The sequence below is a fragment of the Cornus florida genome, unplaced genomic scaffold (genome assembly GCF_030987335.1).
Source record: "Cornus florida cultivar Cherokee Brave unplaced genomic scaffold, ASM3098733v1 CherokeeBrave_3.0.0_Hap2_Chr01, whole genome shotgun sequence".
NCBI classification, from domain to species: Eukaryota; Viridiplantae; Streptophyta; class Magnoliopsida; order Cornales; family Cornaceae; genus Cornus; species Cornus florida.
In genome coordinates this window covers 69,366,370-69,385,017 of record NW_026775571.1, presented here as the reverse complement: position 1 = coordinate 69,385,017, position 18,648 = coordinate 69,366,370, and the positions used below count along the sequence as shown (strand labels likewise).

The window sequence follows — 18,648 nt, the reverse complement described above, 5'->3', positions numbered from 1 at the left end:
TATTTTTTTATTTTTCAAATCTCATACTCCTTATCTCCGAATCTACAATAACAACACAAGATATATATATATGTAATGTCACAAAATAATTTATGGAAATGAGTTTCACCTGATAGACCCAGCAAGAAGTTCTATTATATTAAATAGACCAACCTTTATTATAAGAGAAATCAGAGACAACATACCAGGTTGTTCCTCTAATATCTTATTACAAGGTACGTAGAAATATTTTCACAGGATAAAATACCAAATCAAACATACAAGCATATATACATATGAAAACAAGAACATCATGAACTAGGAAATTACTGTGTTGCCTTTACTATTTGCACCTCGCTAGCTTTAGCAAGGAAGTACAACACAGAGCATCCATTATTCTGATCACATCCAATGCAAGCACAGGTTTATTGATCCAAATACTAGTATATATAATTAAAGTGGTTCGAACAACTAAAAATGTGCTTCGATGGAATCAAGACAGTGTCCGGACCTTCCACAGAACTCAACAATCTTCCCAAATCAGCTTGGAGATGAAATCCGCCTTGACATTAAATATGCACCAATCGCATCAAGATGAGAACCAGACCTTCCATGAAGTCCAATAATTTTGCTGCCAATATATGATGTCGGGAATGTGAAATGGTTCCCGATTTCACTGCCAAATGGTCCATACGTTCTTTTATTGCTCTGAATTGTGAGTGACTGGAGTGCAACAAATGCAGATTCCAAACTGTAGTAGCCCGAGATTGAAAGAAGAAATTCATTTGGATAGTCAAATTTAACCTACAAGAGTCCCATTAACAAAATTAATAAGGATACCATTTTTAGCATAACATATAAATACCTTCAGAGAAGAAAATTTAACAATATTCTTACAAACACCTCATATTTTATATAGCCAATTAAAAGAAAAAGTAGAATGAAATTTAACAATATTATCAGAAGGGATAATGTTTTAATGAGCTTAGGGACCTTATTGTCATTTTTTTAAAAGAAAAAGTATAATGAAGTACAATGGAAGAAAAGTGGAGTGCGAATATTATCGCCTTCTTTTTCTTTTTTCTTTTGATAAATAATATATATATATATATATAGACATATATAGGTTATTTACCAGCCTTGCGGACATTTATTTCACATGGCAAAATATAGTATTTACACATGAAACAAAATTCTCTCCCATACTCTTTTACTGAGAACGATTGAGATCATTTCAGAGTGTCTTGAAAACATGTTACTTTGAAAACAATTTCTATCACTCTGTGTACATCAAATAGTAGACGAGAGATAAAGAGTTGGAGCTTCTAGTGGGACAATTTGTTGGTGTGTATTTGCTTTATCTTCCGAAAAGAAAATTGAGAAACAATTAAGAACTAACCGTTTGTGTGAAATGTGAATATCTATCAGAAATATATATATATATATATATATATATATATATATATATATATATATATGAGTATATATCAAATGGAAGAAAATGGACTAACCGTTTGTTTGTTCCCGCCAGTACTTTCTCCATGCTTATGAGACCATACTGACTCTCCATTCTTATCATACTCAATCTGTATGGAATCAACCACTACTCCAGCATATATGATAAACTGTCTCACTGAAGTGTAAATACCATCGTCCCACTGATCTCCACCGTAGCCTCCGAAAGGTCCAACAACTGTTTGTTGGCGTGTATATGGGAATGACTCAACAGATTTGGATTGATTGGGATCTGAACTTGGCTCCAAATATGCTCCAAAGCAATCAAGATAGTGATGAGATCTACCATGAAATCCTACAATCTTGCCACTTGTTAATGGAAACTTGAAATATTTTCCTTTCTCTGTACCAAATGGTCCGTATATTCTCTGATTACTTTCAATTGTGAGAGATTGAACACATGTCAGTGCACAATCCGAACTATAATAGCCCCAGATTGAAAGGAGATATTCAGACCGGTAGTCAAATTTGACCTATAACGATTGATCGACCAAAATGAGGAAGTTAGGCAATAGCATTGAGATTTGCAAGTGATTACACAATAGAGAATAAAAAAATTTATAATGAGATCAAGTTTTACCAAAGTATTGGTCAAGCATAAAAGCGCAAAAAAAGAAAAGTGAGTTATTTTCGTAGGATAAATTTAAAGGATAATACTTACCTTAGGCTTTATAAGAAGGAAGTTCTTCTAATGGGTGATGTGTCATAATAAAAGATTGACATGTGTACCAATATATATATATATATATATATATATAATGAGGGATTACAGATCGAGGAGTATTTCATTCCGAAACCTTAATCACCATCACTCCTCAGCCGCCGCACCACCACTGCCACTCTTCATGCCACAGCCACTCTCTCTCCACTCCACTGCTCCTCTTCTTCTTCTTAGTATACTTGGAATGAATTAAGGTTGACTCATTAGAACATAGGAATAACGATTTTAGATATTCTCTTGTTTTTCACTGTCACTCCTCCAAAACTATAAGGTTTTGATTAAAGGGTATGAAATCTTTATTAGAGCCTCTGTTCGGGGCCAAATATATAACCATAAAGAGATGAGGGAGAAAGGGGATAGACAAACAGATCATAAAATTATAAATACTAGGGTTTTGATGTCGTGTATTGTAAATAGGAAATTTTGTTGGAAGATTAATTTAGACTTGTCTAGATTCATTTAAGAAGACCAAGTGACACTTGGGAAGGTAGAAAGATTATCATAATAATTACTAGTACATGGAACATTTTGGTTCATATGAAATATTATGGTTCATTGTATGTATTAAATTCATGTATTAGAAGTATCCTTGGAGTAGTATAAATAGGTGAGTCATGTTAGTGAATGATAGACACACAAACAATTGAGCAATACAAGATATAAGAATTCAGTAATGTAGAAGTGAATGTTTCTGAATTGTGTGTTTGCTAATTCAGTTGAATACACGTGAGTGTATCCCATTTATGTTCACTTGCCCACCAAACTCCAATAAAGTGGTATTAGAGCCTTGTCACAAGATCGACAAAGAAAAATGGCGTCTAACAACATGTTGCGGCCTTAACTTCCCAAGTTTAATGGGAAGAATTATAATCAGTGGAGCATACAAATGAAGGTGTTGTATGGATCCCAAGATTTATGGGAAATTATTGAAAACGGTTTTGTAGAACCAGAGAATTAAACGGGGCTGTGTCATGCACAACTCAATGAGTTAAAGGAGAATCGAAAGAAGGACAGGAATGCGTTGTTTTTCATTTATCAAGCAGTTGATGAAGTAATTTTTGAAAGAATCTCGACAGCCATTACAGCAAAGCAAGCGTGGAATACGTTACAGGCCATTTATAAGGGTGAAGATAAAGTTAAAGTGGTGATATTGCAAGCTATTCGAGTTGAATTCGTTACGATTAAGATGAAAGATTCTGAAAGTGTAGAAGAATACTTTAATCGTATTCTTTCGATCACTAACCAATTGAAGGTGAATGGAGAAGATATTTAAGATCAAAGAATTGTTGAAAAAATTCTCCGAAGTATGCCTAGAAAATTCGAACACATTGTTGTAGCAATTGAAGAGTTGAAAGATTTGTTGACTTTGTCATTAAATAGCTTGATGGGATCACTCCAATTTCATGAGCTTCGATTAAAGAATTTTGATTCAACGCCTCTAGAACAAGCATTTCATACTCAAACTTCTTTTAGAGAAGATTCGAGGGGAACAAGAAGTGATCGAGGTGGCTGAGGATGAGGAATAAATAGTGAAGGAAGAATTTTTGAGTCTAAGGAAAATGCTAATTTTCCTCCTAATAAAGGAAGAGGAAGAGGAATGAATAGAGGTCAAGGCCGAGGCCGAGCCAGAGGACAAGGTAAAGGTCACGGTGACTCATATCATCTCCAGTGTTTCAATTGTGGAAAATTGGGGCATTTTCAAGTAGATTGTTGGTTCAAAAAGAATGCCAATGAAGCAAGCAGCAGTTTGACATTCATACAAAAGGAGGAAGAAAAGGAAGAATGAATTTTCATGTTGGCTTGCAATACATAAGAAGAAGTCTCAGAAAATATATGGTATATCGACAGTGATTGCAGCAATCATGTTACTGGAGATAAAAATGCCTTTGCAAATTTGGATGAATCTATCCTAAGTGAAGTCAAAACTAGTAATAATAAAAAGGCATTACGTTAGAGGAAAAAGGCGACATTTTTGTTAAAAGCAAGAAGGGAGTGCAGAAGATTACTAAAGTATATTATGCTCCAGGTCTTAAATACAATCTTTTAAGTGTTGGACAGATTCTGTAAAAGGGAAATGATGTACGCTTCAATAAAGATGTGTGTGTGGTCAAAAACAAAAATGGTGGGCTGATTACAAAGGTACAAATGACACAAAACAAAATGTTTCTAATGAAGCTTATGTATGAGAAGATGGTCAATTTTATTGCCGTGATAAATGAAGAATTGTGGCTATGGCATCACAGATATAGGCACGTGAGTTTCAACTCATTATGCCACATGTGTCAAAAGAACATGGTGAAAAGAATCAATAGAGAAGATAGAGTTTGTGAAGCCTGCATTTTGGGAAAGCATCATCGAGAGCCTTTTCCCATTGGAAAGGCATGGAGAGCTTCAAAACCAGTTAAGTTGGTACATTTAGATTTGTGTGGACCAATGCAAACCGTATCAATGGAAGGTAATCGTTACTTTTTGACGTTTATAGATAATTATAGCAGGAATACATGGATTTATTTGCTGAAAGAAAAGAGTGAAGCATTTGAAAGATTTAAAGCATTCAAAGCCCTTATCAAAAATGAAAGTGGATACAAGATCAAAACCATACGATCTGATCGAGGTGGGGAGTACATCAGTTATAAGAAGTTTTTGATCAAGCATGGCATTCGACATTAGAAAATTGTTCGAGGGACTTCACAACAAAATGGAGTTGTTAAAAGGAAAAACAGAACCATCATAGAGTTGGCTCGAAGTATTTTGATAGCAAAGGGGATGCCAAAGATTTTTTTGGGGTGAAGCAGTATCATGTGTGGCATATTTACAAAATCAAGCTACAACAAAAGCTATTCAAGGAATGACTCCTTATAAAGCTTGGAACAGATTAAAGCCAAGTGTTAATTATCTAAGAATTTTTGGCAATATTGCTTACTCCCATATTATAGACGAGAAGAGAGGTAAATTGGATGATAAATCTGAAAAGTATGTTTTTGTTGGCTATAGTGAAAGCTCGAAGGCATATAGGTTGTACAATCCTACTACAAAGAAGATAATCATCAACCGAGATGTGAAGTTCAATGAAAAAGAAGCATAGAAATGCGAAAATACCATTCAAAAAAAGAATTCAATTGTTGTGGATATAGAAAGCAGAGAAGAAGATCAAGATGTTCAGCATTTTGAAAACACACCAGATTCTCCAAGCTCTAGTTCATCATCATCAAGTGATGAAAAATCACCTCATCCAAAAACAAGAAGCATCCAACATATTTATGAAGCAACAAGAAGAATTGATGGAGATAACTTGATAAATTTTGTGATGTTTGTTGATGCAATAAATTTTGAAGGAGCTGCAAAAGATAAGAAATGGAAGAAATCTATAGACCAAGAAATTGATGCAATCAAAAGGAACAAGATATGGGAATTAACCGAGCTTCTAAAAGACAAAAAACCACTTGTTGTGAAGTGGGTTTACAAAACAAAGCTAAATGAGAAGGGAGGAGTGGACAAGTACAAGGCAAGACTTGTTGTGAAAGGCTACAAACAAAAGCATGGCATCGATTATGAAGAAATTTTTGCTCCGGTGACACGATTGGAGATAGTTTGATTAATTCTTGCAATAGCAGCTCAAAAAGGATGAAAATACATTAAATGGATGTTAAATCAGCATTTTTAAATGGCTACATTAAAGAAGAAGTTTATATTAAGCAACCACCAGGTTATGTGAAGAAAAGTGAAGAAGGCAAGGTATGTTATTTGAAGAAGGCCTTATATGGTTCAAAACAAGCTCCAAGGGCTTGGTACTGTCACATTGATTATTTTTTTTTTCATAAAGAATGGGTTCAGGAGATGTCCTTATGAACATGCTCTCTACACTAAGGAAGACAAAAGTGGAAATATTTTAATAGTTTGTTTATATATTGATGACTTAAATTTCACCAGTAGTTATAAGAAAATGTGTGATGAGTTTAAGATGTTGATGATGAATGAGTTCGAGATGACAGATATGGGTCTTCTTCATTATTTCCTTAGAATCAAAGTTAAGCAAGACAATGATGAGATCATAATTTCACAAACGAAATATGCAAAAGATTTGCTTGCAAAGTTCAAAATGGAGGAAGCCTCACCAAGTAAAACACCCATGGAAGTAGGTTTGAAGTTAAGTAAAAATGATGGGAGTGAAGATTTTGATGCTATAAGCAAAAATGATGGGAGTGAAGATTTTGATGCTACTGTCTATAGAGGTCTTGTGGGAAGTCTTATGTACTTAACCACAACAAGACCAGATTTAATGTTTTCAGTTAGCATGCTAAGCAGGTTCATAGCAGCACCAAAGCAAAGTCATTGGGATACTAGAAAGAGAATTATGAGATATGTTCGAGGTACAATTGACTATGGAATTCATTACAAGAGGGGTCAAAATTCAACTCTAATCGGATATAGTGATAGTGATTGGGGAGGTAGTGGGCATGATCACAAAAGTACTTCTTGTTATGTCTTTAACATTGGTTCAGATGCAGTATCTTGGGCATCGAAGAAGCAATCAGTAGTAGCACTTTCAACTACAGAAGCTAAATATATTTCTCTATCCACAACTAGTTGCCAAACACTATGGTTGAAATGGGTATTAGAAGATTTGAAGTATTTTCAGGTGAAAGATACTGTTTTGTTTTGTTATAATAATTCAGCAATTGCACTTAACAAGAATCCAGTTTTTAATGGCAGAAGCAAGCATATTAGAATTGTTGAAGCTAAAATCCTCGTGACTCGGAACGACGGCGTTTACCTGCAAAACAAAGGGATGTCACCTCGAATGGCACCGGTGGGGTGCCAGCCGAGGACCCTCCAACGATCAAGTTAGTACTTATAATCGTATCACATAAAAATTATGTATATTCTGTTTAGGGGTTTTTTCTCGTACCTTCTTTAACGGCTTGGTGCCCTATTTATGGCTGTCGATTGGAATCAAATTGGTCCCGCAGGAGATCCATTTATGCGAGATCAGGGGAGATCGTTTGTTGCCAGATTTGTCGGAGATATGATTTACTCCTTTGACTTTCTCAAATTGTGCTAAGGTTATCCTTACCCTGTTGAACCACGTCGTCTTTCATTATTCTGGATAAGAAATGTCATCATTCTTATCCGATAGAAATCTTTATTTTTAATAACGAAATATTATTGTTCGAAAGTCAAAGTGATCTGGCGGTTGACCAAGGTAGGTTAGGTTTATTTTTCCCTATTAGTTACCCCTCATTCCCAAGCTTGCTCGTCTAACTTTGGGAATGTAAAATATATATATATTTTTGCCACGGGCACTGTTCCTTCGGGAAAAGTGCCCGCGGGTACTGTTCAAGTGAACAGTACTTTTTTTCTTTTTCTTTTTTTCTCCCTAGGTACTGTTCCCTTGGGTACTATTTTTGGTACCATTGGGTAATCTTCCCTTGGGTACTATATTTGGTACCCTTGGGTAGTCTTCCCTTGTGTCCTATTTTTGGTACTCTTGGTTAATCTTCCCTTAGGTACTATTTTTAGTACCCTTGGGTACTCTGCCCCTGGGTACTATTTTTGGTACCCTTGGGTACTCTTCCTTTGGGTATTATATTTGGTACCCTTGGGTACTCTGCCCCTAGGTACTATTTTTGGTACCCTTGGGTAATCTTTCCTTGGGTACTCTGCCCCTGGGTACTATTTTTGGTACCTTTGGGTAATCTTCCCCTGGGTACTATTTTTAGTACCCTTGGATACTCTTCCCTTGGGTACTATTTTTAGTACCCTTGGGTACTCTGCCCCTGGGTACTATTTTTGGTACCCTTGGGTAATCTTCCCTTGGGTACTATTTTTAGTACCCTTGGGTACTCTGACCCTGGGTACTATTTTTGGTACCCTTAGGTAATTTTCCCCCGGGTACTATTTTTGGTACTCTGCCCCTGGGTACTATTTTTGGTACCTTTGGGTAATCTTCCCCTATGTACTATTTTTAGTACCCTTGGGTACTTTTCCTTTAGTAAGGGAATAAATTGTACGAGCTTCACTCAGGTCGTCACTCCTTTAATAAGGGAATTAAATTTTACGAGCTTTACTCAGCTCGTCCCTTTAGTAAGGAATTTTTATTTACTATACCTCATAGTAAGGAGATATTGATTACGGGATTCATTCAGCTCGGATCCTTGTAGTATAGGACACTTATTTACTATCCCTTATAATACGGGGATATTAATTACGGGATTCATTCAGCCCGGGTCCTTGTAGTACAGGACATTTATTTACTATCCCTTATAGTACGGGGATATTAATTACGGGATTCATTCAGCCCGGGTTCTTATAGTACAGGACACTTATTTACTATCCCTTATAGTACGGGGATATTGATTACGGGATTCATTTAACCCGAGTCCTTTTAGTACAGGACATTTATTTACTATCCCTTATAGTACGGGGATATTGATTATGTGATTCATTCATCCGAGTCCTTTTAGTACAGGACATTTATTTACTATCCCTTATAGTATGGGGATATTGATTACGGGATTCATTCAACCCGGGTCTTTTTAGTACAGGACATTTCTTTACTATCCCTTATAGTACGGAGATATTGATTACAAGATTCATTTAACCCGGGTCCTTTTAGTACAGGTGATTTATTTACTATCCCTTATAGTACGGGGATATTGATACGGGATTCATTGAGTCCGTCCCTTTAGCAAGGGAATAAATTTTACGAGCTTCACTCAGCTCATCCCTTTACTAAGGGAATTATGTTTTACGAGCTTCACTCAGCTCGTCTCTTTAGTAAGGGAATTAATTACCACATAGGTATAACACGTGAGGGGGAGGATTATTTTTTGACCTGACCTTTGTAGGTTAAGTCCTGATCTCTGATGATTATACTTTTGTCAGTTAGGCCCTGGTCTTGGTCTCTGATGACCAGACTTGGGGTGACCGGGCACTGATCTTGGATAACCGAGCCTTTGTAGACTTTGGGCAATCAATTCTTAATCTTGGTTGACTAGGCCTTGGTTTCGGATAACCAAGCCTTGATTCATGATAACTAAGGGTTATACCTTTCCCGGTGTGTAGAGACTTACCTGGTTATGGTTTTGGAGGATCGGGCACCGGTCTTGTACGACTAGTGCCCTCGAGGGGTCGCTAAAGGAAAGAGACTAGAAACCCGACTAGCTCGATGTACCAAAGTTGGCACGTCAATCTTCTAAACCTTGTCATCATATGTAGATCGACGATTGATATCGTGTGATCCAGTATTCTGCCCCCGATGGTGGGATCTTGGGTGATAACCCATTCTATAGACGTTTATACAACGGATGGGGTGTTTGGTGCTGCAACAATTTACAGTTGTCTAAAAACATTAGATTGTGTTAGAAATAATTACTGAAAATTTACCTGCAATAGATTACCAATCCAAAATTCTGCATAATCTGAAGTCGATAGGCAATTCTTGCAAAGGAAGAGAGGTGACTACTGTCGCCTGGTAGGTGGAGGCTTGGTGTCCAGCGATTGGCGTGATGGGGGCATGGTACCCAACGGCTAACAGATGATGGTTTGGTGGCCAGTACCTCGTTGGGTCCAATGATTGCCCTTCACTTAGGAACCTCCTTGGAAATACAGACCTCATGGGATCTGGAGGAACATTAGACTTCCTTGGACTTAAAGGCCTCGATACATTCTTGGGTGTAGAAGGCCACCCTAATTGCACGAACGGACGGAGTAATGAGACTCCGTTGCTTGAGACATCCTTAGTGGTAGAGGCTTTACTAGCAGGTAGAAACCCCCTTATTGGTAGTGATCCTCTTGAGGGGTAGAAACCAACTCACTTATATAGGCACAGAAGGACCAGGCCTTAGTCTTCAATGATCAGGCCTTGGTTATTGGCTGCTGCCAGATATGATACAGAGTTTAGTCTTAGACGACCACATCTCAGTAGTGAGGGGACCAAGCATCGCTAGATGGAAAACACCACACTGGACTGTCTGGGTCGACGTGCCAAATTTTGATTATTGTCATCGTACACTGGGTGGCATTACGCAACCCACCGTTTTGCCCCCAGTATGATGGACGGCTAATCAAGATGTAGAGTCCCGTCCTTATATAAGAATATGGAAACTCATTGTCGACTGATGACTTTGGAATGGTTTCCATGATCCGAAACTTTCGTCTTGCCTTCCGAGCCAAGTCGCGTCAGGATTATTATTTCTTTAGAGAACTAATCGTTCCCACAGACGGCGCCAGCTGTTGATGCTAAAATCCTCGCGACTCGGAACGATGGCCTTTACCTGCAAAACAAAGGGACGTCACCTCGAATGGCACCAGTGGGGTGCCAGCCGAGGACCCTTCAACGATCAAGTTAGTACTTGTAATCGTATCACATAATAATTATGTATATTCTGTTTAGGGGTTTTTTCTTGTACCTTCTTTAATGGCTTGGTGCCCTATTTATAGCTGTCGATTGGAATCAAATTGGTCTCGTAGGAGATCCATTTGTGCGAGATCAGAGGAAATCATTTGTTGCCAGATTTGTCGGGGATATGATTTACTCCTTTAACTTTCTCAAATTATGCCAAGGTTATCCTTACCCTGTTGAACCACGTCATCTTTCATTATCCTGGATAAGAAATGTCATCATTCTTATTCGATGGAAATCTTTATCTTTGATAACAAAATATTATCGTTTAAGAGTCGAAGAGGTCTGATGGCTGGTCAAGGTAGGTTAGGTTTATTTTTCCCTATAAAAAATCAAGTATCACTTCATTAGAGATTTGGTTAAAGATGGAGAAATTGTCATCAAACGTTGCAAAACCGAAGATCAGATTGCAGACATTTTTACAAAAGCATTGAAGTTAAAAAGTTTTATCAAATTGAAGAAGAAACTTGGAGTTGCACAAATCTAGCTTAATTAAGGGGGGATGTTCGAAGATTAATCTAGACTTGTCTAGATTCATCTAAAAAGACCAAGTGATACTTGGGAAAGTAGAATGACTATTATAATAATTGCTAGTGCATGGAACATTTTGGCTCATATGAAATAGTATGATTCATTAATTGTATGTATTAAATTCATATACTAGAAGTATCCCTGGAGTAGTATAAATAGGTGAGTCATATAAGTGTATGATAGACACACAAATAATTGAGCAATACAAGATATAAGAATTCAGTTCTATAGAAGTGGCTGTTTCTGAATTATGTGTTTACTAATTTAGTTGAATATATGTGAGTGTATCACATTTGTGTTCACTTGCCCACCAAACTCCAACAAATTTTGTATATGTAATATGAATTCTATCCAAATTAACCCATTATAAATGGATCTGTTCCAAATTTTTTAACTTGGGACAGATGTCATTGTTTTATATATTGAACCACATCACTAGAAACAGCCACTTCTATAGAACTGAATTCTTATATCTTGTATTGCTCAATTATTTGTGTGTCTATCATACACTTATATGACTCACCTATTTATACTACTCCAGGGATATAATTTGAGTTAATTGAATATCAGAATGGACAGTCAAAATGGTCACAAAAGCATGGCGGTGGATGTGGAGAAAAAAACACCGTTAATCATTATAAAATATATTTTGTAATTTGAGTTAATTGAATATCAAATTAATGCAAGGCCATGCTTTTACAAAATATATTCAATTAACTCAAATTACAAAATATATTTTATAGTGATTAACGGTGTTTTTTTCTCCACATCCACCGCCATGCTTTTGTGACCATTTTGACTGTCCATTCTGATCATACCTAATTTGGATAGAGTCGATAACTATTCCGAAGCATATTATTAACTATTTCACTCCACTATACTTGCCATCATCCCATGCATCTCCGCTTTGGCTACCGAATGGCTCAGTTAAAATTGTTTTCGGTGTGAAATGTGCACCAATCGCATGATTCACATCAAGATGAGAACCAGATCTTCCATGGGGTCCAATAATTTCTTTGACAACATCTGTTGTCGGAACTGTGAAATAGTTCCCAATTTCAGTGCCAAATGGTCCATATGTTCATTTATTGCTGTGAATTGTGAGTGATTGGAGTCCAACAAATGCATGTTCCAAACTATAGTAGCCCGAGATTGAAAAAAAGAATTTCATCAAGAAAGTCAAAATTAACCTACAAGAGTTCTATTCAAAAATATTAAGAATGATGTATACACCATTTTTATAGACATGTTGTAGATAACCACTCTACGTCAGAGGTCACCTGTCATTTTTATATCATTAATGCAAGGCCATATTTGCATACTGTAAAGAACTTGTACCGTACACCAGAGTACTATCTTTTTGACCTCACAAGGGAAGCCCCACTCCAGTCGAATGGGCTTCTTTCTACGAGCCTACACAGTCTAAGAGGAGGGGGTCGATACCCTTCACTCTCTTATTGTCATGGAAGTACCCTGCTCCAGTTAAATGGGTATCGCTATGCATTATCTCTAAAACATCCTCCCTACGAATAGGGCTTATATCTGGATCATCTATACTATTCATATCGACCTCCCCCCTGCATAGGAGCTCGAAGCTATCGCTATGCACTATCTCTGAAGCCTCCTTCCTATGGATAAGGCTTATAGCTGGATCATTTATACTATTCACATCGAGCTCCCCCCTGTATAGGAGCTTGAGGCTATCGTTATGCACTATCTCTGAAGCCTCCTTCCTATGGATAGGCCAGGCTTATATCCAGATCAAGTTATATTGTTCACCTCGAGCTCCCCTTGCATAGGAGCTCGAGAGCTTCAAACTTAACTAGCTATTCATCTCGAGTTCCCCCTACATAGAAGCTCGAGAGCTTAAAACTTAACTATTCATCTCAAGCTCCCCCTGAATAGAAGCTCGTGGCTTAAAGGAAGTAAGAAAGCTCGGGACCAAAGAAGACAAGTCCCAAGCAATTTCCCTATCTCTTCTTACTTTGCGGGAATTTGAGAATCAGTGGTTAAGTGGCTGAGTTCCAAGGAATCGCCTCACCTCGAGGTCTACATAAGGGGGAGAGAATGTTTAATACCCAATAGCTGAGCTTAAGTAATAGAGACCACATAATACATTAAATATACCATTGATGGACTGATAAGACCTGCATTGAACACAGACCATCATCACCGCCTCGAAGAGGGCAACAGTGTGCCTCGGACCGTCGGCTAGATGTCCCATATGTCAAAGGTCAGGTAAAGTGACCATTGGATAAAGATAGACCTAGCCCTTATGACCAAGGGTCCTTACTTAGTAGGGTGACCATTAAATAAAAAGGGAGCTAGCCTTCGTGACCAAGGGTCTTTACCTGGCAGAGTGACAATTGGATAAAAAAAGGGCTAACCCTCATGACTAAAGGTCCTTACCTAAATGAAAGTAGTATAAATAGGACTAAGCTCATATCATTGAGAGGGGTTGGAATACAGATACACCACCACAACTATAACCATAAATAATGGTCTTCTAAGACTCGAGCTACCATTGGTGCATGTTAAGCAAATCTGTCGTTTCTCTCTTAATCTCCTCCATGGAGAATCCTTTGTGCTAGTTTGGAGCTCCACTCAGCCTTTGATCTCTGCATCTTCGACAGACGTGGAACGATCTCCTCACATCATCACGAACCATCATCAACACGTGTTATTCATTTTTTTTTTTTTTTTTTTGTGAGAAAAATAATGTTGTGCTATTGAAATTTGACTACATATTTTGAGTAGTGCATTGGAATAAAATATAGAAAGTCAAGTTTTAAAAACCATTTTAGAGGGATTTAATCTCGCGTTACTTTACCCAAATTTACTCAAGTAAATTACCGGTTAATTAACAATCATGCTGCAAAATAATAAAACAAGTAAAATTAAAATGACACCGAATTTTAGCGAGGAAACGAATTAGAAAACCTTGAGGTTTTTTGCACTATTCCGAGCGTAAAATGATCTACTGTGTTTGAAGAAAAGTTCACCAAACTTTGACTCAGGCTCACACCCCTTCACTCTACCAAGACTCAATTTGCTGAACGACCCTGGCTTTGTGACTTTCCATCCAACAACTCTCGACTTCAGACTTACTCCTTGAACCTTGTAGAAAGATTGTTGGTACACCAACAACACTCCGCAAGTGCCTTGTCCCCTTCAAAGTGTGATCGGAAAATCTTCTTTTTCAAATTTTAATTTGTTGTTGAATGAATGAATCTACGTTCTCTGATTGATATTGATGCAATCTTCAAAGCTTGAACTTCGATCAGGTTTTGAACAACACCCTAATTCACTTGTGTGTGTATAGTGTGTATGCTCTCAAAAAAATCTCACATAATAGGCTCTCAATGAAAATCAAAATTTTGATGTAAAAAGCCGTAAAATCCTAAGTTAGAAAATATGTTTTATAGACTTTAAAAACCCTAATTGTACTTGGAAAACAAGTCAATTTTGTGCATAACTATTAAGGTAAAAGTCTATGCAAAATTGGAAGTCAAAACAGAGTATGAAACAAAGTTACCAAAAACATGCAGAGCTTGAACTGGTTCAAGTTGGCTAGATTGAATAGAAGGTTTTTACACTTAGAGAAATTTTGCAACGCTAGAGTTCTGAAAGCATGCAATTCATGCAAGTGTACCTTCAATTCCGCTTCCAATCTAAAATCTTGAAATTGAACTGAAAAGATTATAACTCGATCAGACTTGTTTTGACAAGAAATTCGTCAATTACAAAATTTATATCTCACACATATTACTGTGAAGGATTTTCTCTCATGTGTGTGTGTTTTATTTAAGAGAGAATTAAGAACTAATTGTGTGTGTGTGTGTGTGTGTAAAATGCGAATATATATCAAACAGAAGATAATGGACTAACTGTGTGCTGATTTCCACCAGTACTTTCTCCGTGCTTCATGGACCATACTGACTGTCCATTCTTCTCATACTCGATTTGTATCGAATCAACGACTACTCCAGCACATATGTTAAGTTGAGGCCATTTCACAAAATTAAAATTTCTATATTTATAAATTAAACACAGATTTGATATATGCTCAATCAGCTCAAATTTGAAACATAAATTTTAAGGGACTAACCGTCTTCTCCCCTCCGCCTTTACCACCATGCTTTTTGGATAATTTTGACTGTCCATTCTGATCATACTCAATTTGGATGGAGTTGATTACTATACCGGAGCGTATAATTAATTGCCTTATGCCGGTGTAAATTTCGTCATCCCATGGCTTTCCTCCTTGGCCTCCAAAGGGACCGACAGTAACATGCTTCTTCTTCATGGTATCCTTTAAGCTTTGGCCTGTAAAAAAAGTTTCAACGAGATTTTATCCACAAAAAAAAAAAAAAAAAAAAAAAAAAAAGTTTGCACAAGAAAGCTATAAATATATATGTGTGCGTGTGTAATATATATATATATATATTGGATAGGTATCTAACGTATACATAATGCATGTGAAAGAAAGATACCTTTCAAAAAAAAAAAAATGCATGTGAAAGAAGAAAAAAGTATACAATACTTTAAGGTATTTAATATGTGGTATAAACCTCTAAACGGACCATACCACATGTAAGTAATATTGTATACTTTCCTGTGGAAGAAGAGCTCATTATCCTGCGTGATCTTCTCTTGCACTATTATACTCTTATATATATTTTTTCCATATACACAAAAATTGAATCCTTAACCCTATCTTCGTTTTAAATTCAATTTTTGTGTTTCTATGATAAAATTTCCCGTTCATACATGTAGCATCTTGATACTTTTAACCATTAACATGTACACACTAATCTTGCTGTACTGATAATTATGGCATTATAAATATGTAGAATACATATGTATGGAAGCTAGAACTTCATTCATATGGAATTAAGATAATAACGATGATGATGACATGCATGGACAAGCTCATTATCAACACAAAAGTAAGATAACACCCCTAATATGATCGAATTTAGTTTAATAATATCTAAAAGAAGTTAATTTGGCATTGCTGTGTAAATGCTCTAGCTTCCACAAATTTCTAGATGAAGACTATTAAAATAGCATAGGTGATTTAACTAATATATTTTATAATAACCTATTTGATAATCAAGAAAAATAAAATAAAATGGAAACGCAAAAGAAAAATAAGCTATTTAAGAGGGAAAAAGAAAAAAAAGAAACCTTGGTTGAAGCCGATGCCCAATGAAGGTTATGAGGGTCGTTTATGGTAGCAGTGGAAGAAAGGAAATGAGGGAAGCAAATTAAGCAAACATTAACAAGAAAAGAAGGAAAAGTTGTGTATGTAACCAAGGGGAAGGTGGGCAGGGTATATATAACCATTCGGATGGCAATTTGTAATTTTATTTTTCATTTTTCTTAATCTTTTCGTCGTGGATATTAAGCATCATAATCCCTCATGCCATTTTTTTTTTCCTTACTAATGGCCTTGCTAGAACCCCTTCCCTCTTATTTTGTGTGTGTGTGTATATATATATATATTGACAAGAATATTATGAGTTAGTGAAAAGGGGGAGGGTGTAAGATTCGAACACAGGCTTCCAAATACGGAGAGCAAGCCAATTACTTGGGTAACATAACACTTGCCTCTTATTTGAGAATAGAAAAATTATACTATTCAACTAATTACCAATTGTTGAAGTCAATATGTTTGATGAATGCCTCAACTAATTTTTGTAAATTTATAGTTTGAAAAAAAAAAAAAAAAAGTTTCCGTCAAAGGAGGTATGGATATCCTCAAAATTTCAGGTCTCTATTATTTTTACTATAATTTTTTATTTACTAATTCATCGTGCCATTTGTTTTTTTTTTTTTTTTTTTTTTTTTTTTTTTTTTTTTCAACTTTAATGCTGATTCCTTTTATTTCTTTTTATTTCCTTTTTTCTTTTTTTTGTCTTTTCTTCTTCTTGTTTTGTTTTTGGTGGTTAGAGTGAGAAAATTTCGTTTTGCAAATGAATGGACCCCTTGGCGATGATGTAATGTATTTTGAGCATTACAAGGAGATTGACATTTATCAATATTCTCTTAAAAAGTTAATAGGCCAAATTCTATGTATTAAGATCTAAATCTGAATCATTAGTAAGCATAGTTGTATTGTTTTCAAACACATAGTAAATACTCTATATAGTTAAATTTCAATTAAGTAGTTAAAAATGATTTTTTTTTTCTTTTTTCTTTTTAACTATTTACCTATTGTTTGCTGTCACTTTTTTTTTTTTTTTTCTTTTTCTTTTTTCCTTCATATATTTATTAAAAATGAAATAATTCATTTATACTTGGTTGACCTGACAGGATAATAGTAAATTTATCAATAGATATTTGTTATCGAATAATGTAATAATTATTGATATAAAAGTTTAAAGTGGAAAGCTTATATCCGTTAGAATGGTTAAAAAATCCGATCCATCTAGAGCATTACTCTAGTATATGATAAAATAATCAATCCTTGCGTGTAGTTGAACTTTGAGGTCGTTGTCATGGTGAACGGACATTAACATTGCTTTTTGGGACAAAGATTCTTTACTTCCTAATCAAAAAAATAAAAAAATAAAAAAATAAAAAAGAAAAAGAAAAAAGAAAAGACAAAACAAAACAAAACAAAGATGCTCACTTGCATAAATGCCGTGTGCCTCGATGAAAATGACTTGTCAGAGTAGCGTGTGAAATAAATCTCAATCATTTATCGTACTTGTGTACGGTAGATGATCTTAACTCGTACTTGTGTAGGGTAGATGATCTTGACTCGTACTTGTTGATCATTATACAATAAAAGTATCAATTCGATGATCTTGACTCGTACTTGTTGATCATTATACAATAAAAGTATCAATTCTTGAGCGTAATTTAGCGTTAGATTTTTTTATTTCTTATTATTTTTTTCAAAGATTAAATAAGCAAGTACCCATTATATATTTTTATTCGGATAAATGCAAGAACCACTCTTAAAATATATCTTTTATTGTATTTTTATTTAAAAATATTTGCAAAAAATACCCTTTTTCTTTTCAATTTGTGCAAAAACACCGCTTAATTAATATAATGTCCTTTTTATCTTTTTACTCTTTCAAACAAGTCCCTACCAAACTATTTTTATTTTTTATTTTTTTGGTTAAAAAATAAGACCACACCGATCTTGTTGTCCCGATCATCAGACTAGAAATCAAGCTTATATATATATATATATATATATATATATATATATATATAGATAGGGTATTTGAAATCTCTTCCATTCATTAAAGAGCTCATATATATATATATATATATATATATATATATACTCAGTATATATGTTTGTGTGGATCAGGAATGTTACGATTATTACAATCTCTTCCATTAAGGCATTAATCAAGGTTGGTAGGTATTTCCTTCCAAATCTGAAATCTCCTACTTTATGTGTGTTTTTTAGTGAGAGAAATGGCAATAATGACATATAAAAATTAAAAAAAAAATTTAAGCAACCCTTCACAAA

The 18,648-nt window shown here is 35.5% G+C and overlaps 1 protein-coding gene across 1 annotated transcript; it reads right to left on the bottom strand.

Moving 5' to 3' along the window:
• Nucleotides 1-293: 293 nt before the first annotated feature.
• On the bottom strand, nt 294-17,869 carry LOC132299553 (jacalin-related lectin 3-like). Its single transcript, XM_059796259.1, has 4 exons — nt 16,341-17,869; nt 15,259-15,476; nt 1,491-1,967; nt 294-783 (listed from the first exon to the last, which is right to left on the bottom strand). The coding sequence occupies exons 2-4, from the start codon at nt 15,454-15,456 to the stop codon at nt 520-522; spliced, it is 939 nt and encodes a 312-aa protein (XP_059652242.1). The 5' UTR covers nt 15,457-15,476; nt 16,341-17,869; the 3' UTR covers nt 294-519.
• Between the last annotated feature and the right edge of the window lie 779 nt (nt 17,870-18,648).

What these genes read in the sequence shown, in the direction of transcription:
- LOC132299553 (XM_059796259.1), bottom strand. Translation starts at nt 15,456, where the DNA reads ATGAAGAAGAAGCATGTTACTGTCGGTCCCTTTGGAGGCCAAGGAGGA. An exon ending in AAGGCGGAGGGGAGAAGACG is followed by an intron (nt 1,968 to 15,258) that starts GTTAGTCCCTTA and finishes CAATCGTTATAG; the next exon opens with GTCAAATTTGACTACCGGTC. An exon ending in CTGGCGGGAACAAACAAACG is followed by an intron (nt 784 to 1,490) that starts GTTAGTCCATTT and finishes GGACTCTTGTAG; the next exon opens with GTTAAATTTGACTATCCAAA.